Below are 27,182 nucleotides of genomic sequence, written 5' to 3' on the forward strand. Positions count from 1 at the left end.
TATTTTAACATAATTTACTTTCAGAAAAAGGTTTGCATTTGAGCTAATGTGCATACCCACAATGCCTTGCAGTTGTGGCTCAGAACTGGAGGTGAACTTCAACCGATGGCTATAAGGTGGCGTTGTGAAATGTTTGACTTCTCTCAAATGGACTTTCCTACTTTCACATTTCAGGTGAAAGGGTTTTTTTTCCAAACCTTTTTGGACCCACCATAACTTTCATGGTGTTGTAAAAGAAATTATATACTTATATATTTATGTATATATAAGTATATGTTCCTGCTTCTGGTATCCAACCCAGCTATCACTCCTCAATGTGATTTCCATTAGTAATCAGTGTCCAAAGGTGTAGACAAACTTCATTTATTTCTTCAATTAAACATCACACAAAATGATTAAAAAGCCATTAGCAAACGGCATTCCCGCAGTGTTTTGCCGAAAATTTGCCAGCATAATGCAATAATGCATTTTGCAACTGCCTCATCACTTGTTCACATATATATATAGTTATGGTCCTAGTTACTGCATGGATGGTGGACCCACTGTAGTTCTAAAAATATCTATTTTTTTATTATGTAGAGATTTCAGGCTTTGAGAACTCACAATGTTATTAGTCAATGCGCAGTGACATTAAATTATTTGCCGAGGATCACACACTTTGGTTTAGCAACATGCCACAAACCCCTTGTTTTATGGCTGGTCTCTTGGTGACTGGTGTGATACATCGCAGAACCTCAACTAACCACATTTAAGCAGCACAGAAAAAAGTTTAAAAAATGAACAGCTGCAAGAATAACATATGCCCAGCTACTTTTGCCCCATAGCAAAAATCAAAAGCTGGACCCATGAATATATGCACAGTAAGTGACCATTTATTTTAAAGTTAAATATGCAAATTAAGTTCCATTGACCTTCTCCTTAGAAGAAAGTGTGCAAGATAAAAAAGCATTGGATTTAAAAAAAAAAGTAATGAACACCAGAACAATAACCTGAGAGGAAATCTTCCAATAAATATGCTAGCAAAGTATAAAAGGTGCTCACAATCTGTAGTGAAATATTTCATGGAAAACAAAATCCCAATACAAAACAAGTGCTGTGGTCTTGTGGGTAAGTGTCTGCACTAGGAACATAATAACCTGAGTAAAATCCTGGTAGTCAAATACTTGAGCAAGTTTGCCAACCTCAAAGAAAACCAAGGGGACGTGCCCGCCCTCTGAAAAAAAATGACACTGCCCACCGATATGTGTCCTTTACTGGTGCCCTAAAAAGCAGCCACAATCAGGGTAAAATAACTGCACCAGTGTCCAGGATTGCAAACTCTCTTGCCACATCGTTGGCAAATACTCATTACTTTCTTGCCCTCTCATCATTTCCCCTCCTCACCCCCATGTCTGTCTTTCAACAATACTCTGCTTTATAAAGCTGACTTGAAACGTACACATACCATAGTGTCACTGAAATATATAAATCCGTATAGAACTATGTTAGGCAAAAATTGTACAATTGTGGCATTATTCCCCCCATCTTGACTGTGAGACTACAAATATCAGAATATAATTCAGCAAAAGGCAAATAAATTGTCTCTGGGTGCAAAACCTTCAAGGACTGACAGTAGCAGGGTTTTAAAAAAATAATGTGGATGCAGTGTGTTATGAGATATTCAAAACTAAGAAAACACACAGAATTTGGGATTGTGGATTATCTCCCATCCATACAGGTAATGGGACCGACGCTGCTCAGTTTCAAAGCGAGGAAGGATCCAGTCCCCTAAGGCCATTTTACTCTATGTGGTATTGTAAGGTGGGTTTGTGTATTAGGCAACATGGCCTTAGGGGGCTGACCCTTTCCTCACTATGAAGCTAAGCAGAGTTCATCCTAGTTAGTGCAGGGATGGGAAAACCATTGTTGCTGTAAAATATCTATTTTATTTATTATTGACTGGGAGACTACAAATACTAGAATGCAATTCAGCAAAAGGAAACCATGATCTCTGAGTGCAAAACTTCAAGGACTGACAGTTGCAAGGGTTAAAAAAAATGGATAGCTTTTCAATCACCCATCCATGCAGTAACTGGGACCGACCCTGCTTAGCTTCAAAGCAAGGAAAGGGCCAGCCTGTTTCTCTAAGTGAATGCAACATTGACTCATTTATCAGGTAACATGGCCTGAGAAGGCTGGCCCCTTCCTCACTTTGAAGCTAAGCAAGGTCTGTCCTGGTTACTGCATGGGTGGGAGACCTGGATGCCAATCATGTAACTGGCCATGGCCGGTGGTTTTTCACCCCCAACATCACTATAGCTGTTAAATATCTTAGAGAAAAACCGTAACCGTGGGCATCAAACTACTCCCCATGGTTATCCATACCTTTGTAGCCCCAAAAATGACAACAAACAAATTCTATCCTGCCCTCAGCAGGTGCCCCCCTCTTCTGTGCCAGCTCTCCCCAGATGGCCTAGTAACCTTCCTACCCTCCCTCTTTCCCCCCACAATATAAGCTGTTTCGGTGACGCAGTTTTCTCTGCGATATCGGCCATAGCCGAGGCTACAGAAAACGTCATACTGCAAACTCGGTACCTAGACCCCCTCCAACTCCCAAATTTCACTTGATGCCCTCTAGCCACGCCCACCTCTAGCCTGATGACATTTACATGTTTTTTATCTGCAAATGTCTTTTATGCTGCGTTTCATTTCCCCATATCCTCAGCTATAGCCGCAGTTATCTCTCATCGAGAAAAAAACAAGATGGTGGCCATTTAATTTCTAAAAACACCCAGTTTTGGGTAAATCCCTCATATATAGCTATCTATTTTCGAGAAGGGGGCACCCCCTTCTTTGCCAAATGTTTAAATAACTACTGCACGGAATAACCCCAAACCAGACATGGATTGAGATTCAGCGCTTAGTGCCCAAGTTTTGTGTCCAAATCTGTCCAGCGGTTTGGGCTGTGTGCTTTGGCAAAAATGGACTTTGTTTGTCTATGGCAAAATGAATGGCACTTTTGAAGAAACAAATGTTTTTGTCTTTTTAATACGTTTTTGATTTTTTTACAAATTTTTGCAAAGCTTTGCAGTCTTGGTGGACTGCAAACTCTTAATCACTTCTGAAATTTCATTCAAATCTTTTACTCGAATCAAAAGTTATTAACAATAGAATTTTGAGGGGCTCCTATGGGAGTCTGACTCACCTTAAGTACAGGGCCCTGCAGCGGTCCTGAAGTTATGGTTAAGTCACTCAACTCGCAGAAAGATAACTTTTTGGGCAGCTTATACCTTTGTCTCCCCAGACAAATTCTCACTAAACTTTCCAAAATAAGTATATGACCCCCACAGAATGATTTTGTGAAGTTTGGTGCGGTTTTGTCCAGGGGGTGCAAAGTTATAAGGTGGTCTCAAAATGTGTAGAAATCCTCATAGACACAATGGAAAATGTTGCTAGTGTCTACAGCACAAACCGCTGGATGGATTTTTACCATATTTGCGCTAGGAGCGGTGGCTTGGTCGCAAAAGCGTGCTTTTGTAAATTTGGTGTAAATCAGCCAATAGTTTTTTTTTTTTAAATGGTCAAAAAGTACGTAACAAAATGAGTGATATCTGGGTCCGGTCCATGGACTCATTTCCTGATTTGCGATCCGTGGACACCTCTGGACCAATGAGGGTCTGGCGTGATGTCTGCGGCTATCGTACACGCCTGTAGATTGGCCAATTAAAAATGTGAGGTGCATCAAACTTTTGAAACAGATGCCAGGTTGGATTCGTGAACAGTGCCCGTAGTGCGCAAACATTGCGATAAAAACCTATTAAAAAATACAACATTGCACTTGTTAAACAAAATGAAACTTTCTCTGGGAAGTTGAGGGATGATGAGGATGGGGTGGGATATGGCCATAAAAAGCCAAAAATAAGGTATTTTTTTAATCTTCGAAATCCGCAAACATCTCAGATGTTCACGGACATTCATGCATATTTCTGCATTAAGGGGTGAGAAAAAAACCTTTTTGGATGGCATATAACTTTAGCGCCACTCAATGAAACTGCATGAAATCTTACATTATCACTTCAGAACTGACCATGAATGTTTCTGCAAAGTTTGGTGCTGTTTCGTCAAGAGGTGGCAACATTAAGCGGGGGTCTCAAAATATTTGAAATGGATATCAATTCAGTGCCGTTTGATGAATCTGCACAAATGTTTGCAAACCGATTTTAGTCCCAGATGTGACTGTTTTTGCAAAAGTTGTGGGATTTTCTCAAGAGGGGGCAAATTTAGAGGGGCGTCTCAACATTTTCTGATAGCTTATAACTTTCTTGCTGTTTGACGAATCTGCACAAAGGTTTTCAGAAAGATTTTAGACCCAACCTTCAATATTTGTCCACATTCTGAAGGTTTTTTGTCAAGCGGGGGCTAAGTTACATAACAGTTTTTTGTATGGAAATTTTGACACTTTTCAAAAACTAAAATATGGACGGATTTGCAGCAAACTCATGCAAGGAGCATTGGCAAACTCTCAAAAGCATGGTTTTGCAAATGTGTCCACGTTTTATTTTTGGAAAATTGTTATGATGTGGGTACAAATAAATAGTGATATAGCTTCTGCGTGCGCCTACAGCCTGAAGTGCTGGTCTGGATTACAGCAAACTTGCACGATGATCATCATCAAGGACCTGAAAGCTTGCTTTGCAAATCTGTCCTGTGTTTTACTTTTTGGAAAGTGTCAGAAAGAAAGTTAAAAAAAATAGTGATATAACTTTGTTGCCTGGACAGTGGGCCTGACCCTCGACAAGGACAAATGTCTACTCTGATTTGCCTTCTGGGGAATGCGGCATGGCCGAAGCCCATGCCCCATGGAGTGTGGAGACTATCCATGGCTGCAAGCCATGAGCACTGGCCATTGGTCACATTATGAAGGTATAGTGGAAACTAAACTAGGACACAGGGTACGTGCAGTGCATCACTGGATGTGGTTTGGTGGGGCTGGGATCGTGGTCGAGCCTCATGCCCTAGGCACTTCAACCATGACTTGCATTCCCAGCATGTGCTGCTTAAAACGACACAAATCAGTATGCAATGCAAGAAATATGTTTGTGAAAGGAGGTTTATAGTTCGTTCTCAGATGTTATAAGAGGAATTATTAATAACTTATATACAGTGTTGTAACATGAAGACATATTTTCACTTAACATACATTGGTTAAGTCTTGGCCCAGCTACTACTACAAATCGGGTACTGAAGCTTTTGAGTGAAATTCAGCAACAAGTTATAACAGTACCTGACAGTGCAGACATTCTGAAAAGCAACTATTATCCAATCTGTCTGTAGAATTGGAGGATCTTTGTTTATATGAAGTAGCAGCATGCTACTCGTTTTGAAATATTGAAGCAAACAGTTACCAAGGACTGTTTAAAGTACATGGATGTACTGGTTGTCTACTGAGACATGAGAAGGTAAGTCTTGTCAACCATATGAAACTATCTTGCCAAACTGCAGAGAAAAAGGACTTATTACATTTTTGTCCTTTCAAGTTGTTCTCATGGCGTGCAGAGAGTGATTTGCTTGCAAGTTTTTAAACTTTAGAAAAATAATTTTTTGCTAAAAAAAGCTTTTTTACATATCCAAAATGTGAGCAGTAATTGGAGTTACTGAGAAAGAACGAATGTGCTTGGTGGGACAATTATTCAAACTGATGTTGAGCTTGCCATGGAAGGGGTAGAAAGTGCAATGAAACAAACTAAAGTTGCAGATGCAAATTGTGATGATATTATTAGTAAACGTAATATAGAGCAAAAAGAAGTTTATTATAAAATCAAAGATAGGTTCTTACATGGTTTACAGCATGACAAGCATAAATGTTTTTGTGTCCAATATGTGGACAAGCAGGAACAGGTACATCTTTTTTAATTCATGCGATAAGACCTATGATCCAAAATGTAACTGATTGCTGCTTGTCATGTATTCTAACTGCTCCAACAGGTTTAGATGCATTCAATGTAGGAGGTGTTACTTTACATGAACTGTTGATGCTATCAGTGGAGCATGACAACAACGAGAGTAACGAAAACGTGTATCAAGTGCTGCACAAGGAGGAGGAAAAGTTCTTAAATACCTTGATTGTAGCATGGTGTTTAACTTGGTGCTCGATTTCATTCACTTGTGAATGCAAGACGTTTTGAAGACTGACTGCAACATTTTGTTTGGAGGTAAACATGTACTCGTTTTTGGAGACATGTTAAAATTAACTCCTGTGAAAGATCAACTAGTGTTCAAAATGCTGCAATCTAAGGCTAGTCAAAAAATGACAATACAAAGAAAAAGACAATTAGTGTATAAATTGGTAAAAAGGGGGGAACAATAAAAGGGTTAAAGCGCCAAATTTTCTTGTAGTTATTTGACAAAGCTTTCACTAACGAGTACTGGTAGCAATGATCAATGTACATTTTTTTTTGTGGGTGGGATGGGGATGATTTTTGCCGGTTTTGCACTGGCTCACGCCCTGATTGGCCACTTTTGTGTGTGGGTATTTCATTACACAGCCTGGGGTAAGCTGTGTCAATACATCACAATGTGTGATTGGTCCATTTGTTGATGCAGCTAGGAGTCCTGTGTAGGGGCGCAACCGCAGTGCTTTACATGATTGGCTGTCACCACAGGTGTACAGACAGCTAGCCGCTTCGATCAAGCTCGATATCCCATTGAGTCATTTTGCATGTGCGGATTTTGTTGTACAGCATGGGCGTAGCTGCGTCAATTTACTGCAGTGTTTGATTGAGCCATTTGTTGGCATGGCTAAACAGGGGGAGCAAAGCCTGTGATCCGATTGGCTGTGGAAAACTGGCACTATGCCACGGAGCCGCATGAACAGAGCTTTCAAAGTGACTGGGCCTTCCCTAGATCTGGCTACGGCCATGTGCAGGCTTGTCTCCTCGTTCTCCTCGTGAGAGTTGTCAACAATTTAGGGGCGAACACATCATTGTGTTTGGGTGTACCCATGCATACGGAAAACACATTCTGGTTCACTATATCACATAATCACAGTTATAAGCCTCTCCCAAGCACCTCTTTCCTGTTTTCTGTCATTGCTTTTTGTCTCTTGGTGGGTGAACTTCTTTGGAAGCCTTCAGGAACTTTTACAAGCAATACCTTAATGTATCCCGTTCTTTTTTACCTTTCTTCATCCTATACCTTTGTCCTTTGGTTTTGCTTTGTAGCTTGTAATTTTTTTAAAAGTTGTCTGATGTTACGAGTCCTTTTTGTGTTGTGTATTTTTACTGTATTTATTTTTCCTCCATCATCCTGTACTTCAAAATGACTATGACCAGCAGTGATGATGAGGTGAATGGGTGGCTTCAGCTTTACCACCACGGAAGAAGCAATGTGCACAAAAAACAATTCTGACAGTTGGCAATATTTCTACGTAGAGGACCAATTTAGCAAAAAGGAGATCGAGGAGGTCATGTGCAATTTGTGTGATAAGATTTTGCGGATGAGACCTTCACACAAGCCGTCGCAAAGCTCGGGAACATCCAAGTTTATTCAACATCTTGCCCGCATTCATTGGGATGATGTGGATGATTCGTATAGTGAAGCTCATGTAAAACATAAGTTCAAATCAAATGGAGCAAGATCAGCCCAGCAGTATTTATCATCTGCACCACAGACTTCAAATACCAATTCTAGCTATTTTCTACCAACACCCAACCTCAGTCCATCCTGCCAGCACGTGATCTTCATAGCTTTATCGTGAAGTGCAAACACTGTCACAGCTTGATCGAGTTGGGAGGTGGGAGGTAGCTCCCTTGACGCTTTGGGCAAGGCTCATTCAGAACATACAATTGCCAACGCTAGTTATATTTTAACTGTCCATTTTGTTTCCACATTTGGTTCAAAAACACAAACATATGTACTAAATATAAAGACATTTTGTCATATGTATGAATCCTAGTGCTTTTCGCTTCCCAGTTGCTACCACTTTTTTCCTTATCCCCAAAACTGCCCCTTTTAGGCCCAACTTTTAAGTTATAAAAATAGACAACAAAAACATATAATACAGTAAAGACCTTTAATTGATTCTTTCAATACAGTGTGTGTAAAACAAACATGCATATCCTTATGTCTTTCATTATAGCTGCGGTTATTCAAGGTGGGTAAAAAAGAAAACAGTAATTGCTGCATTTAGCCGTACATGCATCCTTGGTAGCTGCGGCTATAAAACTGTTTTGAAAAAATCATATGTATTTATATATATGGGCCGTAGTATTGTAAAGATTGATTTTAGGATACATTAAGTGTAGTCTTTGTACACAGTTACTTTAACACCTAATAACTTTCTTTTTATCAACAGTGCATATAAATGTAAAGACTTTAAAAGTTAAGTAAATATGCAAACATAGATTATTGAGAACAGGTTTATTTGGGGGGAATGTGGTTGCACAATTTCTTTTTATTTTACTTTCTACACATGAAACATCATTCTCATTAGCCCAATTGTCTGTATTATTAATGTCAATTATGTATGGAAAAACACAACCCTTGACATTCAAGGAACAAACTTCAGCTGCAGGGACGTTAAGTTCAGAACTTAACGCAACAAACCCCTGAAATTCAGTTAAAGCCACCTTAACTATGAACACAATAATGACATCACAGATGACATCACTGATTACATTACAACAGTAACCTGCAATAAGGATGGCCTTCAGCCATTGCCAGTGTGCATGCCCAAATATATTTTAACATATTAATGGGTACTAATCATGGCCTTTAGTCATGGACACGAGCCAAAGTCTTCATCCATGTGCACTGTATATTTTAAAACACTAACAGGCCACCAACCATAGGCTTTGGCTTTCGCCAGTGGTTACACCTTTCATTTGTGTCCACTGTATGTTTTATACACTAATCAGCCACAAGCCATGGGCTTTAGTACAATACTGGCCAGTGGCCAAAACCTTTGTCTGCGCCCACTATATATTCTAATGTATAAATGGGCCACACTAGCCATAGCCTTTGAACATGAGCAGTGCGTACATCTTTTGGCCATATACACTGTATATTTAAAAAATACTAAAATGCCATATGCAATTACCTTCGGACGTGCCCACTGTGCATTATACAACACTAACCAGTCCCTATCTATGGCCTTTGGCCGTGCCCACTGTATATTATATACACTAAGCAGCCACTAGCCATGGTCTTCAACACAATACTAGCCAGTGTCTACAGCCTTTGGCCGTGCCGACTGTATATTCTAACATGTTAATGGGCGCTACCTATGGCCTTTAGTTATGGCCACTGACTGCAGCTTTCATTGTTGCACACTGTATATTTTAAAAAATGTACGGGCCACTATGATATGATATGATATGATATGATATGATATGGTATTTATAACGCGCCTATACACAAGTGTTTCAAGGCGCGACGAGGCAAAGGAGGGGGAACGCGCAAGTGCATGGGAAGGGAGAAGGTGGAGAGTGCTGGGTGAAGAGGGAGGGGACAGTGCAGTACATGGGATAATAAATAGCAATAAGTAAGAGTATGGCCAGCAGGTGGCAAGTGCAGGGGTAAGTGCAGACAGCAGGTTTCAAGTGCAGGTAGTGGGACTGTAGAAATACAGAAAACAGTCCCCAAGTGTGGGGGTTGCCAGGAAGGCAGTGCAGGTGTGCGACTGGCGGGGGGAGGGGTGGCTTTTAACCATGCACATTAGTATTTTGCAACATTAACTGACCACTAGATGTGGTGTCTGGTGATGGGCAGTGACCATAGCCTTCGTCATGGCCAAGTCCATGGCCTAAATTGTTATTAAGAAAATCAAAGATTTTATGAGCTAACATATTAATCATGTAATGTCTAATGCAATTATTGATGTAATCTGTTATATTCAATGTAATTAGTGTTGTCACCAGTGATGTCATCAGTGATGCAATTTGTGATGTTATCAGTGTTGTACAACATGTAATTACTGATATCATCAGTGATGTGATCTGTGATCGTCATCATTGTGGTCATAGGTGGGCAACAAGGGGTGTGAAGTTAAGGTGGCTTCAGCTGAATTTCAGCGGTTTTGTTGCGTAAAATTCTTACCTTACCGTCCCTGCAACTAACATTTTTTCCTTGAATATATATATAAATATGTGTATATATAATATATTAAAAAATCCCTCTCTACCAACACCAACAGTACTGCATTACTGAATCAAATGCCAAGCATAATTCTGGCAAAATCATGTTGTTAAGTAAACTGCTGCTCTTGAGCTAGGTTTGTGCAACGAGCAATAAAATAAATAAATACTATTCAATCCATGTGATGTTTACACGTTATTTTTTGTGAATTCCTACATTTTAGTAATAATGATTCTGCTAAATATTGATTTGTTTGTCACCATATTATTGCTAATTAATTATTTGTTTGGCTTCCCTGTGAAAATGATTATGTATGATCTATATTATTGAGTGTCGGTATTATATGTTGTTGTAACTTTATTATTATTATTTTACCAAAAAGTTATTTTTCATGCGATTGCAAGTACAGACCAACAGAAGAATGACATAAATTCTGAGCGGCACATCAGTGCCACTTATATAAGCCAAGAAAAAGAAATTAAGCCATAGCAGGGCAAAAGACAGACAGAGGTCAAAGAACGTTTAGGGCCTGGGATTCTTCTACGCTGTCCATGACTGCCTCTGCCAGCAACACCACCAAAACAGGAAGCTTTGCCATTGACTTTGCCAGAATGAAAAGAAAAAAAAACACGTAAAGGGCCTAGACTTGTTCGACTGTTGAGAACAGCTAGGATAACATTGCAATATGCACACCCAGCAAAATAAATATGCGTTAATCTGGGTGCACATTATGTGACTGGGGGAATGTGGAGAATGTGTGGAAAACAATTATAATGGAATTGCCTGCTCAAAGAGCAAACATGGATCGATCATCTGAAAGAATTTCTTCTACAAAGGCAGCGATAATGCTAGAGGAATACGATGATAACGGTGAAGGATGTGTTGAAACACATACCCAATAAGTGGCTGAGCATCAAGCCCTGTGCCCTCCTCCAGGTGACACAGCAATGTCGCGCATGCTTGCAGCATGCTGGCCTCTTTCAAGGTTCCCTCCTCTTCCTCCTCTCACATCCTTGACTCTCTGACTTCTATTCATTCAGGCTGCGCTGCCAATGGTCTCTGCCTTAATGCCAGTATGAATGAGATCCTTTTCTTTGTACCCCCAGCTCCCACCTAACCTCCCTCCCTGTGGCCGCCCTCTATGGGTCCCCTCCCCCCATCCTCTCCTGAGACAAAAAAACTTGGTGTTATCTTTGATTCCTCTTTCTCCTCTCTCCTCACATCGTGGACCTTGCAAAGTAGGCCCACTATCAGTGGCACCTCCTTAGAGGTAATCTCCCTCTCCTCACCTTCCCCCAGAAACTCAATGTCTACAGAGCTCTGGTTCTCGCTAGGCTTGAATACTTTAACTTCTTCCATCTTCCTCCCTTCCTCCCCTTCAACTAATCCAGAATAGGACTGCATGACTTATTCTTGGCCTCAAGCCCAGGGCCCACATCTCTCCAGCCCTAATGTCCCTCCACTACCTCCCAGTTGTTGCTAGTATCAAATTCAAAGCTCTGCGTCATCCACAAGAATTTCGGGGTCTGTGACCCCGCTACAGCCAACTCTCTCTCCCTATCTCCCAACTAGAGCCCTTCAGTCTGCTAGCTCCAACTCTCTGTGAATCAGATGTTTCTCTCTGAAAATAGTGTGGGGTAGATGCAATAGGGGAATGCCCAAACCAAAAACACAAAATGCTAGCGTGGGACCGATTATTTTTTTTTTGGTCGAGGTGGGCCACTTTTTTTGGACCATGTTGGCCAGTTTGACGAGTTACTTCACTATGCAGCTAGTTATTTTTTACTGTTTTGGCTGAATACATATTCTTTGAATTGCACATCACATTTTATCAACAAACTCCCCTTGGGCACTATTTAAACAGTCTGTCACAAAAGCAATGAATTTGAATTTGCAACTGCAGGCCACTTTTTTTCCACTGGTGCCAGACACAATTGTATGCCCCAGTCCGACCCTGGGTAGATGTTTCTCCTCCGCAGGAGCTTCACTCTGGAATATTTTCCCTGCCCCTCTCAGGCTTGAACCGGATCTCTTTAAATTGCAGAAGCTCCTCAAGACCCTCCTTTTCTCCTTCTCCTTCACTCTCCTCCTCCCCAGCTAACACCTTATTCTGCCTCATTGACTCGCTGCCTGATTCCCTATGAGTACTATAGGACTCCAGCCTCCCCCACCCCCGCACAGTCCCTCCTCCCCTGCACCTACCTGCATTCCACATCCCTTGCCCTATGGCCTCCCCTTAGCACTTGCACCTTGCCTCTTCACCCTTTTCCCTAGCACCTTAGTACTTGTTTTCTTGTTTGTGCGCAGACTGGCACTCCCCCTCCGCCGCACTTCTTGTTCTGCACTTGCCTAGTAGGACGGTTATTGTATCTTTCTCCCTTGTCCCCACCCCCCTTTTGTCTTGTGGCGCCTTGAAATACCATTTGTTGTATAGGCGCCTTACAACTATCCAATAAGTAAAATAAAATAAATATTGGCAACAACAGAGTTTAATTCTAAACAATACAGTATCAAGTGTGATTTGACTAAGTCTACAAAGCAGCACAGAAACAATCCTTTGGTGATTTTTTACAATGGGATGCTTCAAAGAATAGGAGCAGTTCTACCCCTACCATCTCCTTTCTGGTGAACAGCAAAGGATTCAGGAAAGGTGTTGGAACCTAAATATCGAGTACACGGATACACAAATGTTCGTACACTGGCAGTGCTTGATCTTCCAAAAACTCGTTTAGCCACAGTTTGAAAAGCCCTGATGTATTCTGGGATCTAAAATGGCTTTGTGATTTGTCAAGGTATCGTCCAGATCTGTTTTAGCACCAATATGCCTTTTCAAGGTGACAGTTTACACCCTAAAAGTTCTAAACATCATACCATGCCATACCAGCTGCTCCACACATGTGACAATGGCCATGTGGACCAGTGAGCAAGAAGCAGCCTATATGCCAGATTCAGTAAGTACATGTATTTTTGGAGTAAGTTGTTCCATTTTCAATTAAGTATGGCTAAAGAGCTGTACTCAATGCGGGTAGTATGGCATCAATGCATAACTTCAACCAGGAGCTCCATTCACTATGAGACGCTTACACTCCCCTGAGAAGGATCTTTGATATAGATCTAGAAGAAGGATCCTTCTCTGCCACCCTAGGCAGAAGTAACACAACACTTAGACTGAAAAATAAAAGGTTTAAACCCAAAGGAAATGTGTTCCCTTTCACTCCGTCAACTACCCCACACTAATTACTACACAGTCACAAACAATGTTCACACAGCATGCACACCATCATCATGCGGAATGTCACAGTGGATGAGATGGAGGCACTTGTGTGGTTGTGTAGCTCTGAGCAAACTGCAATCTGCCTTGACACCTCTCCACCAATATCCAAAAGGCCGCCCTCTGGGAGAGGGAGACCGAGGATTTGAAATCCGTAGACTAGAGCACTGGACAGTGGAGGAGGAAAAGGAAGTAGACTGATACGTGTGTGTGTGACGTTCAACTGCATCCTTCCGGGCAAGAACAGCCTGGACCCTCTCATTCCTTTCTGGAGACAATTCCCCATAGGGAACAGGAGGTACTCGCCGAAATGACAGAGGAAAGCATGATGGGTACAGAAGGCACCGAAAGCACCAATATGCTAAGAGGTAAGCACAAGCTATCTTTAAAACAGAATTTTGCCCCGTAACTCGTGCACTGTGGCCTCTGTCACTATGTGTGTGCGTATGTTGCACATACACACACACGCACACACAGACTGAGGAGGACATTGGATTTTAGGGAGGAGGACACAGAGGGTCAAAAGTTGCATCAGCCATGTTTTCTCACATGTACAAGAAACACTGGTTCACATAAAGTGTAATCTCTGGGAGTACAGGTCAGAAATGCAGTCTCCCAGCCAGCAATCACATAGCTGATGGCACACAAGTCCTACTAACACCGCCACAGCTCAAACAAAAACTCAGAAGTCAACTGAGGTGGATACACATCCATGTAAAATGACATAGGCACAGAAAGTGGGAGGGTTGAGGGGTTGCTCTAGAAAAGACACTAATATGATGAGAGAAGTTTGTTTCCATGGGTAAAAGTGACTACATGGTTAGCACCAGGACTACACACATAAAAAAGAAGGAAAGGGCAGGTTGTTCTAATGTAAACTTACATTCACACAGGCCATTGTATACAGAAAGTAGAGGTCAAGGCCTAGGAGGAACAGGGGGCTGAATTATCATCAGAACATGGACAATTCTGCCAGTCATTCTGCACACAATGCATTTGCTTGACTGGATGACTTGCACCTGCATAAACCATACTTTCATCTGCAAACACAGAGGTGGCAGCTGAGTTTGCTCTGGTCATGCTCTTCATGCACTCCCACTTCCAGATTCTGTCATGGAAAGTGCTAGGTAGCACCCTATTCCTTATCTCTGATTCTCTCTTCCACGTTCCCAACCCTACATACCAAGTTCTCAACCATCCTCCTTGACATAGCTGACTTCCTGTTTTGCCTCTCATCTCTCCTCTTCCCCCTCCAATGCATCACCTATGGTGCTCTCTGTTTCTCCTATCTTCTCCAACTGCTTTTCTATTGACTATCCTACCCTCCTCACTAAGTCTGGTAGGAAGAAGTTCAAAAAGGATATCCTGGTTTCCAACCCAGTCCTCCCTATCGGTGACACCTATACCAGTGATTCCTCTAGACAAACTCTCACCGACATCCTCTTTGTCGTTCCCTCACCAGACCTATGGACTCTTCATATAGTTTCTGTGCCCTCTCCTTTCTCTTCTTCTCCCATTAATAGTGGCACCCAGTGGGAGACCCTCCTGGCCCCCGTCCACTCCTCTGAAATCATCATTAATGTTTACCTGAATGGCATTGTCTTGATCCAAGGCACTCAGGCCAAACATTTCCGCTTTGATAGACACTTCCCACACCTTATCAATTTCCTTTCTTCTCCTGCTGTCCCTTCTCTCCCATCTTTGGCTTCCTTGCCTCCCCCCTCTGCCTCCTCCTTGTCTACCTTGCCCACTCCTCCTTCCTCTTCTGCCTCCCACCCCCCAGGCTCCTTATACATCCCCGCAGGGCATACAGCTGATTTGTAACCCTCCCCAGAAGTCTTTCAAGGTTGGCAACATTCTCCATATTGCCATTCTCAACTTTCGCTCAGCTGTCAAACACTCCTCTGGCATCGGCAACCTCCTGGAAGAACTCGATCTCAATGTCCTCGGTCTCACCAAGGCATTGTTCATGGCTAGCTCTGTCACAAGCGTTGACACTCTCCTCCCTGATGGCTACAAGATCCTCTCTGCACCCAGATCCAACCGTTCCCGAGGGGGTGTAGCCTTGATCTTCCTGGAGTGGATTCCTGCCTATGTCATTCCTATGCAGGCCTACTCCTCTTTTGAATGTCGTGTCTGCAGGCTCTATCTCTCTCTCCTGGCCACTCTCTTACCGTGGCTACTATCTATTGGCCACCTGGTCAGATCACCTCCTTCCTCTCTGAGTGGGCGGTCCTCTCCTCCTCCCTCCTGGCCTCAATCTCTCAACTGCTCCTTCTTGGAGACTTTAACATCCACCTGGATGCTTCCTGTCCCTCCTCTGGACTCTTTTGTGACATCTTTGCAGCTCCGCTGCGAGCACAAAGCATTCCTGACCAGCTGTGTGCTTGATCAGCTGTTTTGATTCACTTCGGAGCGGCTGCGTGTTCCCTTTCACCCACGCTGCAGGCCGCGTGCACCGAAGCCCCAGACAAGATGGCCCCGTCTCCATGGCAGCACAATCAACAAAATGTGCTTTGGAAATCACCGCCGCGGGCCCGTGTCCCAATTCACTGCCTCGACCCGCCCGCCCCTCCCCTCCTGCTTTAAATGGAGGGGGAGAGGGCCGAGAGGCGAAGCCGAGCAGGGAAGGCCGTAAGGAAAGGCCTTCGGTGCTCTTTGCAGCTCCGCTGCGAGCACAAAGCATCCCCGACCAGCTGTGTGCTCGATCAGCTGCTTTGATTCACTTCGGAGCGGCCGCGTGTTCCCTTTCACCCACGCTGCAGGCCGCGTGCACCGAAGCCCCAGACAAGATGGCCCCCGTCTCCATGGCAGCACAATCAACAAAATGTGCGTTGGAAATCACCGTCGCGGGCCCGTGTCCCGATTCGCTGCCTCACCCCGCCCGCCCCTCCCCTCCTGCTTTAAATGGAGGGGGAGAGGGCCGAGAGGCGAAGCCGAGCAGGGAAGGCCGTAAGGAAAGGCCTCCGGTGCTCTTTGCAGCTCCGCTGCGAGCACAAAGCATCCCCGACCAGCTGTGTGCTCGATCAGCTGCTTTGATTCACTTCGGAGCGGCCGCGTGTTCCCTTTCACCCACGCTGCAGGCCGCGTGCACCGAAGCCCCAGACAAGATGGCCCCCGTCTCCATGGCAGCACAATCAACAAAATGTGCGTTGGAAATCACCGCCGCGGGCCCGTGTCCCGATTCGCTGCCTCACCCCGCCCGCCCCTCCCCTCCTGCTTTAAATGGAGGGGGAGAGGGCCGAGAGGCAAAGCCGAGCAGGGAAGGCCGTAAGGAAAGGCCTCCGGTGCTCTTTGCAGCTCCGCTGCGAGCACAAAGCATCCCCGACCAGCTGTGTGCTCGATCAGCTGCTTTGATTCACTTCGGAGCGGCCGCGTGTTCCCTTTCACCCACGCTGCAGGCCACGTGCACCGAAGCCCCAGACAAGATGGCCCCCGTCTCCATGGCAGCACAATCAACAAAGTGTGCGTTGGAAATCACCGCCGCGGGCCCGTGTCCCGATTCGCTGCCTCACCCCGCCCGCCCCTCCCCTCCTGCTTTAAATGGAGGGGGAGAGGGCCGAGAGGCGAAGCCGAGCAGGGAAGGCCGTAAGGAAAGGCCTCCGGTGCTCTTTGCAGCTCTTCGCTGCTCGTCTGCCGTCTTCCCAATGCCCTTACAGCACTTACAAGGTAAGAAGCACCACTCCAGCAAGCTTCTCTCTGAACCATGTCTCGCCTTAAGACTTCTCAGGTTGCGCACCCGTACTCAGGAAGCAGCCCGCAGCTCGCACCCCACCCCAATGAGCACCCGTAATACACGGCTATGCTCGCGTACCACAAAAACCTCTATATGTGCCGAAAAGGCCAGACTCCAGCGCACAACCCTGAAGGCTGTATCCTCCAACGATATTACAATTACAGAAACCAACAAAGTTCTTTACCCACATCACAACTGTCATACCCACACTACAAATACAATTAATCCTGCGCCCACCACCACCCCTAGTATGAAATCTGTGTTGTGCAAATCTTCTACCACCATTTTGAATTCTATTGTGCCAAATGCTATGCCACTTGTGTCCACCACCCATGAAAGTGAGCCCCCCAGTGTAAAATCTGTGTTGTGCAAATCTTCTACCACCATTTTGAATTCTATTGTGCCAAATGCTATGCCACTTGTGTCCACCACCCATGAAAATGAGCCCCCCAGTGTAAAATCTGTGTTGTGCAAATCTTCTACCACCATTTTGAATTCTATTGTGCCAAATGCTATGCCACTTGTGTCCACCACCCATGAAAATGAGCCCCCCAGTGTAAAATCTGTGATGGGCACCGCCCACAACACGCTCGATGCACCTAGCCCCTCCATACCACCATCTCTCATCACGAGCTCCCCCACAGCCACTACTGAACCCCACCTGAAATGTGCCATGATTAACGCTAGATCCGTCAATGCCCATGCCCTAGACATCCACGACCTCCTAACCTCCCAAGACCTAGATCTACTTATGATCTCAGAAACTTGGCTACATGAGGCCTTTGGCCCTGCGCTCTCACTCGCCCTACCTCCTGGCTATTCCATTACTAGACAAGACCGCCTCTCCAAAGGTGGAGGTGTAGCAATTATCGCCAGAGACTAGCTCTCTGTCAGAAAGGTAGAGAAATCCCTGAACAACAACAGGGACTATCTCCAAGTCAAAATAACCCTCTCCCCCCACTGCACAATTACTGTGCACACCGTATACCGCCCACCAGGCCCAACAGGAGACTTTCAAGCTTCTCTCATCCACCTCCTCTCGGACAACCTCAAAAAGCAATCTAAAGCCATTCTCTTGGGGGATGTCAACCTAGGGCTCCGGGATAGTAAGGACGCAGCAGCAAAATCCCTCGACTCTGCCCTCAAGGCGCTAGGGTACAAGAACACCGTAATTAGCCCAACTCACACCCAAGGCAGAACGCTGGACTGGATAGCACAGCACAACTGTCCACTCATCATCACTGGAAACACTCCTACCCCATGGTCTGATCACCACACTATCACCTTCAGCATCCCCACCGCTAGTTCCCCAGCTACCCTTTCACCCCAACCACTCCCTCCCTGCCTCGCCAGAAGCTCCTGCCAACTCACTAAGGAGAGATTACTGCCCTTCCTCCAAAGCCCAGCCTTCAGACCACCTTTCTCCTCAGACCCTGAAACACTCGCATCAACCTATGATACTGCCATCAAAGCAGCCATCAACACCATTGCCCCACTCAAACCTCGAAATTCCAAACCCACTGCACATTCCAACTCTTGGTTCACGCCGGACCTCCTCTCACTCCGCAACGAGAAAAAAGCCACACTCACACAGTGGCAAAAGTCCCACTCCGAAAAAGATAAGATGATCTTCAAAGCCCTCTCCACCAAATACAAAAAGGCAATCACCCAAGCCAAAGCCAAATCCTTTGAATCCAGAATCTCAGAAGCCCAATCCAGTACTAAAGAAATATGCGCCATTTTCAGAGAACTCGAAACACCCACTCCCGCCCCCCAGAATTTCACCAAAGACAAGGACTGGTGTGACGGAATACAGAAGTCCATGCAATCCAAAATTAGCCTCCTCAAAAACAAAATACTAGCCACCAAACAAGCCCTACCGAGTAAGCACATCCCACTCCCACCGCCTGCCCCTGATCCCCCCCTACCCTTCTCCTTCAAACCCATTCAGGAAAAAGACGTCATCAACATAATGAGGAACATTAAACCCTCTAACTGCAAAGGTGATGCTTGCCCAGCCTCCATTATCAAAGACTGCGCAGAACCGCTAGCTCCCTTCCTAACAGCCTTTGTAAATGCCTCCTTTACCACAGGGATAGTCCCTGCCTCCCTCAAGGAAGCCTGGATCCGCCCTCTTCTAAAGAAGCCAACGCTCGATCCCACCTCCCCCAATAACTACAGACCGATCACCACTGTCCCGTTCCTCCTCAAAATATTGGACAAAGCAGCCTACCTGCAGGTTCAACACTTCCTTGAAGAGAACAAACTCCTCGGTCTCTGCCAATCTGGCTTCCGCCCCAGACACGGAACAGAAACCGCCCTACTTGACTTGAAAAACCAGATGGACGATGCGAGAGACTTGGGCAAACCTGCACTTCTCCTACTCCTAGACCTCTCAGCGGCCTTCGACCTTGTGGATCATGGCGTCCTATGCCACCACCTCACCACCACGGCCAAATTCTCCCCTGAGGCCACAGCATGGATCACCTCCTTCTTACAAGACAGAACCATGCAAGTATTCTCCGACTTAGCCGCCGCATCACCAACCACTATACTCTGTGGGGTGCCCCAAGGCTCCTGCCTCTCCCCCACGCTATACAACATTTTTACACGCCCCCTCTTCCTCATCCTCGACGCCATGGGCATCTCATACACCAACTACGCCGACGACACACAAATCCTCATCACTCTCACAGGCAACTACAACACTGACTCCCTGGCCCTCAACAACCTTTACAATACCATCCAAGCCTGGATGGCAGACAATGGTCTATGCCTCAACACTGACAAGACGGAACTCCTACTGGTAGGCTCTCCCGACACCCTAAAAAATCTAGATGCCCAATTCAGTCACTTCACCATTGATACCATTAAAATTCCAGTCTCCGACTCTGTCAAAACCCTGGGAGTTTATCTGGATTCTAGCCTATCCATGGACAGACAAATCAATGCAATTGCCTCTGCAGCAGCTTATCATGCCAAACTTATCAATGCAGTCAGACCATTTCTCTCCAAAGTGAACTGCACTAACATAGCCAGGGCCATCACCGGCTCTAGGCTAGACTACTGTAACGTACTCTTTCTAGGAACCTCTAAAAAAAACCTAGAGAGACTACAAGTAATACAGAACAACGCGCTCCGGGCAGCCCAAGGTATTGCAAAAAGAGAACACATCTCTGAGGCCAGAAAACTAGCCCATTGGCTCCCAATAAAAGAAAGGATACTATTCTAAACCCTGACATTGACCCACAAGTGCATCCACCTTACTGCGCCTGCATACCTTTCACCAAGGATACACCCTGTCTCCTCCACTAGGCCAACCAGATCACCCTACACCAACATGCTCTCAGTGCCTCTAGTAAAAAAAGTAAAAGCGGGCGGATCCAGCTTCCCTTACCTGGCGCCCACGCACTGGAATGCCCTACCACACACTATCCGTGGAGAGGCCTCCCTCACCACCTTCCGCAAAATGCTGAAGACCACCCTGTTCACTTAAGGCTAGATATACCAGCACGATTACCTCATGTATATTGTATCATATGATCAAAAGCAATATCTGTAACAACAGTACGTCATCCTGCAACATTTACAATGTGTCAACATCCACTATCCTACCTGTACCATGTAACTAAGTTCATTGCAACTAAGTTCATTGCAAGTAAGTAGCTTCTCAATGCCCCTGGGCTGCTTGTGCGCTATATAAATGTAAATAAATAAATAAAATAAATACATCTGCAACTCTCTCTCTTTCTATTCTCCCCTCTGGCCCGACTCACTCTGCAGGGCACACTCTGGATGGTCTGATCTCCTCAGACGTCCCCCTCTCCATCCCCCTCACCACTCCTCTCTCCTGGAGTGATTCATTTCTCCATACCTCCCATTTCTGTCTCTCTACCCTTCAGGCCAAGCCAACTCCAGCACTGCCACCTAACTTCTCGGTCATCCGACCCATGAAGCGTGTGTCAGCTGAGGCTCTCAACACCACTTTCTCTACCCTGCCTCCTCCTCTGGCTGACTCACATCCCGACACAGCCCTTTCCATGCTCCACTCTTCTATCACTGACATTCTTGATGTTCTTGCCCCCGTCATGAGGATCCGCTTGAAGCCCAAAGAAAAGTGCAACTCCTCATATGACTCTGACATTGTCACCCTTAAAAGCAAGTGCAGGGTGGCTGAGAGGAAATGGCTAGCTTCTTGTGCATCCTCTGACAAACTGGCCTGCCGCCTTCTCCAAAGGCAATACCGGATCTCTGTCCACACTAAGTAGAGAGCCCACATCCAAGCCTACATCTCTGCGGGATCTAACAACTCAGCGGAACTCTTTAAAATCTGCAAGGAACTGGTCAATCCTGCTGCAGTCTCTACCTCTTCTTTCCGCTTCCAGGCCCTCTGCACTGCCCTGGCTTCTCATTTAATCTCTAAAACCCAGGACATCGTGTCCACCCTCTCGTGCTCTCCTCCATCTCCCTCTACTCTCTCCTCTACCTCTGGCCCCTCTGTGGCCACCTCTCCTCCCTCTTTCACTTCCTTTCCTCTGTTCTCCCCAGACAAGGTTTCTAGACAAGTCTGATGCATTAAAGTCTTGTCAAAACAGGTTCTTCCCTGTTCTTCCAAAACCATCAAGGACCACATTGACACCCTCGCTCCTGCCCTGGTTGACTTCTGCAACCACTCTTTCAACACTGGAGCCTTCCCTTCCCCCCTGAAGCACTCTCTTGTGCACCCTTTTCTCAAGAAATTCTCAGCCAACCCCTCATGCCCGGCTAACTATCACCCAATCTCCATCACTCCTTTCCTGGGACAACTCCTGGAAAAGGTGGCCATCTCCGAGCTTAATCTTCACACTGTATCTGTTGTTTGTCTCCATGACCATCAGTCTGGCTTCAGAGCAGCCAGAATCATGGAAACTGCTCTCCTGAACATCCATGAAGACCTGCCTTCTAACCTTGATTCTAATCTCCCCTCTAACCTCATCTTACTCGATCTCTCATCTGCCTTTGACATGGTCAACTTTGCCATCCTGCTCAATCGTCTCCGTGATAACCTGGCTATCACTGATCAGGCCCTGGCCTGGCTGACCTCGTTCTGCTCTGATCGACCCTCCCAGGGCCAACTTGGGTCCCTCCTTTCCTCTATCTCATTCTCTACCTGTGGTGTTACCCAAGGGTCTAACCTCTCTCCCTGGCTGCTCAACTAATACCTGACACCTCTCGCCCACTGCATTGCCACTCTCTGCTCCAACTTTCGGTGCTATGCGGATGACACTCAGCTCGTTTTCAGGCTCCCCTCTGCCACCTCTTCTTCTCTCATCTCTGACTGTCTGTCTGCTATCCAGGAGTGGTGTTCCGCCAATGATCTCTGCCTTAATGCCAGTAAGAAGGAGATTCTCCTCATCGGTACAACTGCACCCTCCGTTCCTGTCACTCTCTGGCCGGCCTCCCTTGGCCCTTTTCCTGCTCCCATCTGTGAGGCTAAGAACCTCCGGGTCATCTTCGACTCCACACTGTCCTTTTCTCCTCACATCTTTGACGTCTCTAAGAAGTCAAACTACCAACTGCACCTCCTCAGAGGTATTCTTCCTTTCCTCTCCCTCCCCCAGAAGCTCACTGTCCCTAGAGCTCTGGTTCTCTCTAGGCTGTACTACTGCAACAGCTTCTTTCTAAATCTGCCTGCTTCTACACTCTGCCCCCTGCAACTCATCCAGAACAGGACTGCAAGACTTGTCCTTGGCCTCAAGCCCAGGGATCATATCTCTCCAGCACTGAAATCTCTGCATTGGCTCCCAGTGGCTGCAAGGATTCAGTTCAAAACCCTCTGCATTGTCCACAAGGCCTTCTGGGGCCTGGGGCCTCAATAACGTCAACTCTCTCTTCCTAAATATCTTCCTTCTTGAACTCTTCGCTCATCTGCCTCCAACTCCCTCAGGGTCGGTCGCTTTTCTTTCTTTTGCTGGGGCCTCCCTCTTTAACAGCCTCCCTGCCTCTCTGAAACTTGAGGAGAACCATCTCTGGTTCGGGATGCACCTCAAGACCTTTCTCTTTGCTTCTGCTTTCTCTCCTCCTCTTCCCTGCTGATCTCCTGGGCAAAAATGATATTGCACTGGTTACCTGGCTACCCTCTGTTTTCGGGCCCAGGGCCACTTCCTGCCAGTTTCACACCTACACTGCCCCCTGGCAACCATCGCACTTGGGGACTGTTTCTGCATATAGCCCCCTACCAGAACTTGACACCTGATGTGTGCACTTACCCTTGCACTTGCCTCCAGCTGGCCGCACTTTTTATGTATTGTCTTATTTATTCTACTGTTATCCTATGCACTGCACTACCCACCTCCCACGCTTCCCCTCTGCACTTGTCCCTTCCCCCCTCCCTGGCACTTGCGCGATCTCACTGTCACCTGGCCTAGTAAGATCGTTGTCTCTGTCTTCCCTCTGTTCCCCTTCCTTACCACGGCGCACCTTGAAACACTTGTGTATAGGCGCGTTATAAATGCCATATCATATCATATAATAGTCATGGAGCTTGACATGTAGTCTACAAAAGGCATGGCCAAGGATGTCCTGTGCGTCTTACATCAAGAGAGGGCACTTCCCCACAGCACTAAGGTCAATAAATGTGAGTTGCTGACCAGCCTCCAAGCTTGGGTAGAAGCAAGGGAGGTTGGGGAGAAAACCCCAGGGCATGAGCTATGCCCCGTGTACCCGAACGGACAAGACCTTCCAGAGGGGATAATGACGAGGACGACCGCATGAGCAGTGTTTCTTGCCAATCATCCCACCAGGGGGCAAGTGTAGTTTCTCAACACTTGAGAGTGTCAATGAGGACAGGGGCAGGTGTACTAGAGTTGTGAGGTTGATTGATGGTTTAGAAACCGATATTCATCCCTGGACCACTGGTGCCCCTGAAGTTGATTCATTACAGTTGGTTGGGTGCCACTCAATTTTGAACAATTCTTTCATTGTTCTAATAGATGAAAAAGAAGCAGTCATGGTAAATACACACAAACAACCACATTTAAGGTATTGCTATTCCATTCGTAGTGCAGGCTTGGACTTTAATATGTTGGTCAATAGGGTAATGCCGCCATACCATGATTCTAGAAAAGGCCCATTTTCTGGCCAGAATTGCTCCCTTTTTGGCCACATAGGAGCAGTTTTATAAGTTATTAAAGTAGTGTTAACCAATGTTACTAAGCAAATCCGCTTGTACATGCTTTATTTGCAACATATTTCACGAATAACTGCCCCTTGGGTATTCTTTTCTGAAAAGTAACACATTGGGCCTCATTACACGGTAGGCGGTAACCATGGCGCTATTAGCGCCATGGTTGCGCCGGTATTTTACTGTGTCCGTCTTGGTGGAAGGCAGAATTACCGCCCTACTCCAAGGTGAGCGGGGGCGGTAATTCCCCATTCACCAAGGCACTTCCCTATTCCCATTTTTGCCCCCATAGGGCTCAATGAGAATGGGGAAGGCGCTAATTACGGTACCGCAAATTGCGGTACCGTAATTAGCACCAAGGTCCCTTTGCGGCACCCTACATTAACGGCTGGTAAAACCAGCCGTTAAGGTCGGGTCCCGCAAAGGGAACTCGTAGTAAGGCGGTAAGGGTTTACCGGTACCGGTGCCCTTACCGGTACCAGTAAACCCTTACCGCCTACCGTGTAATGAGGCCCATTGTATGTAACATGTGATTGTTGGTCACTTTTTCATTGGTGCCTGGACTGATTTTATGTCCCTGTCCGACCGTGAAGTAGGTGCCTACTGCACTTTCAGGGACACAGGAGAAATATAAAAGGCTCTGGTTTTGACCCACTGCTCTGATATGACTAAGTATGGACATCTCGTGCTTGAGGTGGTCACATGAGTTATCTGGTTGGTGAAGGTTTGTAAGCAGTTCAGCGCATGCTCGGGTGTAGTTTTCTGATATAAAGTTCAGGCCCACAACCTTGTTCTTAGCGATTCAGGTGCTATGAGTCTTAAACCAAAGAGTGACTGGATGACATGACACAGTGCGGAAGTAGGTACATTACTACAAGTTGCTGTTCTGTGTGAAGGGAAATTACCTTGCTGCTGACTGTGAAGCCTGGCGCTCTGTGTATTCTCAAGAAACAGGCACCGTTGCGACCTTTGCTGTACGCTTTGTATAACTGAGGGGTAACCACTGCCTGTTGGCCAGCCTGTGGCCACTATTCTAAATCTATTCTGTCTATGATAGCAACTTGCACTGGTGATGTTGTATATGCGAATCTGCCATAGGTTTTCGGCTTAAATAGAGGGTTCCTTTTTAGTTGTGCCTATGAGGTGTCACTGTATATGCTAGCTATAACTACATTCATGGAAAGTGACGAGGAGAGAGATGGGAAGCGACACTGGCCGTGGGTGGCATTTGGCTTTGTGCCTACTTATTGACTACCTATGGCCATGCTAGTTCTTGTTGCACCTACTACCCGATAAATGCCCCCTCCCCTTCTAAAACAACATAGTTCTGGGACATCTTTGAGCTACGTCTGTACGGTTTTCTGAGTAATGAGTTAATTGCAGCCATTAACTAGCTAATGGTATAAAAACAACGTCTTTATCAAGTGTGCCTGCAGTCACTTAAAGTCAAAATCTGTGTCCTTGCATGTGTACCCTGTGATGATTTCCCTTAAAAAATAGCACTGGCAAAGCCAATAGCTTTGGATCATGTATATGCATTAACCGGGCATTTGCCAGAGATTTCCATAATATGCCTAGGCACTTATACCATTTACCAGCTGCTGCCATTGCATGGCCAGAAAGCACGACTTGGGCATTGCCTGGAATATGTCAATCCCATGCCTACATCAAAGCCAATTACTGTTGGCGTTGTCAATTCTTATTTCAGTGGTATTACCATCTTCCCAGAAAGTGAGTATTCAAATGCTAATCAACCCCATTTTTAAAATACTACATTTAAATATGTCTAGCTTACCATAAACAAATACGGTGGTGCCACTTCCATCCTTTGGCTTGTGGTGCACTGAGAAACGGCAGAAATAAGTGTCGCTGTCGTTGAACCTCAAGTCTCGCAGCTGGACGGACACTTGACCGTCCTTCCGATCACAAGTGATATTGGTTCTATTCCACTGGCTCACGGTACGGTCTGCCACTGACGGTGGGTACAGGAGATGTACACTGTAATTCCGGATGAAGCAGTAAATATAAATGCCGGGAGAACAGGCAGTCGATTTTATCCTCTCATCGCGGCAGGTAAAGTTGACATTGCTGCCTAACAGAGCAGCTGCTACACTCGGATGCTGGCTGACATTTGCAAGTCCACTTTCAGATCTGAGAGCTGCAGGATAAACCAAAAAGGCAAGTGTTAGTCAATGATATGGGAAGATGTGATTGGTCGAAATGAGAAAATGAAAATATGTATGCGTCATTGGCTGACTCTTTCACAATCCTATTCATCTTTCAAATGCCCAGTTTTATTCAGAAATCTCACAGTTTTACTATAGAACAGTTCAGCTCGGCCTCATTAGTGTCAATGGTTTTAGAAACGCTGTTGGATGCAGACAACTTCAATGGAAGAAGTAACGGATGAACTAACTTATTGATTAAAAGTTTGCCTCAGTAAAGGAATAATCCATTCGAAAATATTGTGCAAGCACACACCATTTCATCAGCGACGACACGTGTTCCTTTTGCAATGCATTATATAGAGGTTTGATGCATTTTACCCTGTTTGGTTCCCAGAAGTGGAGCACAAACATACGCATTTTGAGTTTGTGCAGTTTGAGCTTCTCCATCATAGGTTGTTCCACACAGAGGAATGCATGTCACTAGGCTGGCGGCCTCCAAGTACAAAAAAAAATTATATGTTTAAAATCTATGTTTAAAAAAAAATAAATCATGCACTGGCTCCCAAGTTGCATAGCAACCAATTTTTGGGGAGCTCTCCAGGTGTGCTCTGCTGGTTTACGTCCTTATGTAGTGTGCCAGTGCTCCCTTCATTGGTTCATGCCTGCTCTCGCCTAACTCAAACAGAACACTGCAGCCGAGACAGAAGAAATATGGTTAAAAAATGTATTTGT

General features: G+C 45.4%; 1 protein-coding gene across 1 annotated transcript in view; it reads right to left on the minus strand.

Moving 5' to 3' along the window:
• LOC138571342 (uncharacterized) overlaps positions 1-27,182 on the minus strand; it is a 323,964-nt gene that overhangs the window by 155,297 nt on the left and 141,485 nt on the right. The window contains exon 3 of the mRNA XM_069649190.1: positions 26,078-26,440. Coding sequence (XP_069505291.1) covers positions 26,078-26,440 — 363 coding nt within the window. The remainder of the gene's footprint in view (positions 1-26,077; positions 26,441-27,182) is intronic.

This window comes from Ambystoma mexicanum, chromosome 1p (assembly GCF_040938575.1).
Source record: "Ambystoma mexicanum isolate Mex_15411 chromosome 1p, UKY_AmexF1_1, whole genome shotgun sequence".
NCBI classification, from domain to species: Eukaryota; Metazoa; Chordata; class Amphibia; order Caudata; family Ambystomatidae; genus Ambystoma; species Ambystoma mexicanum.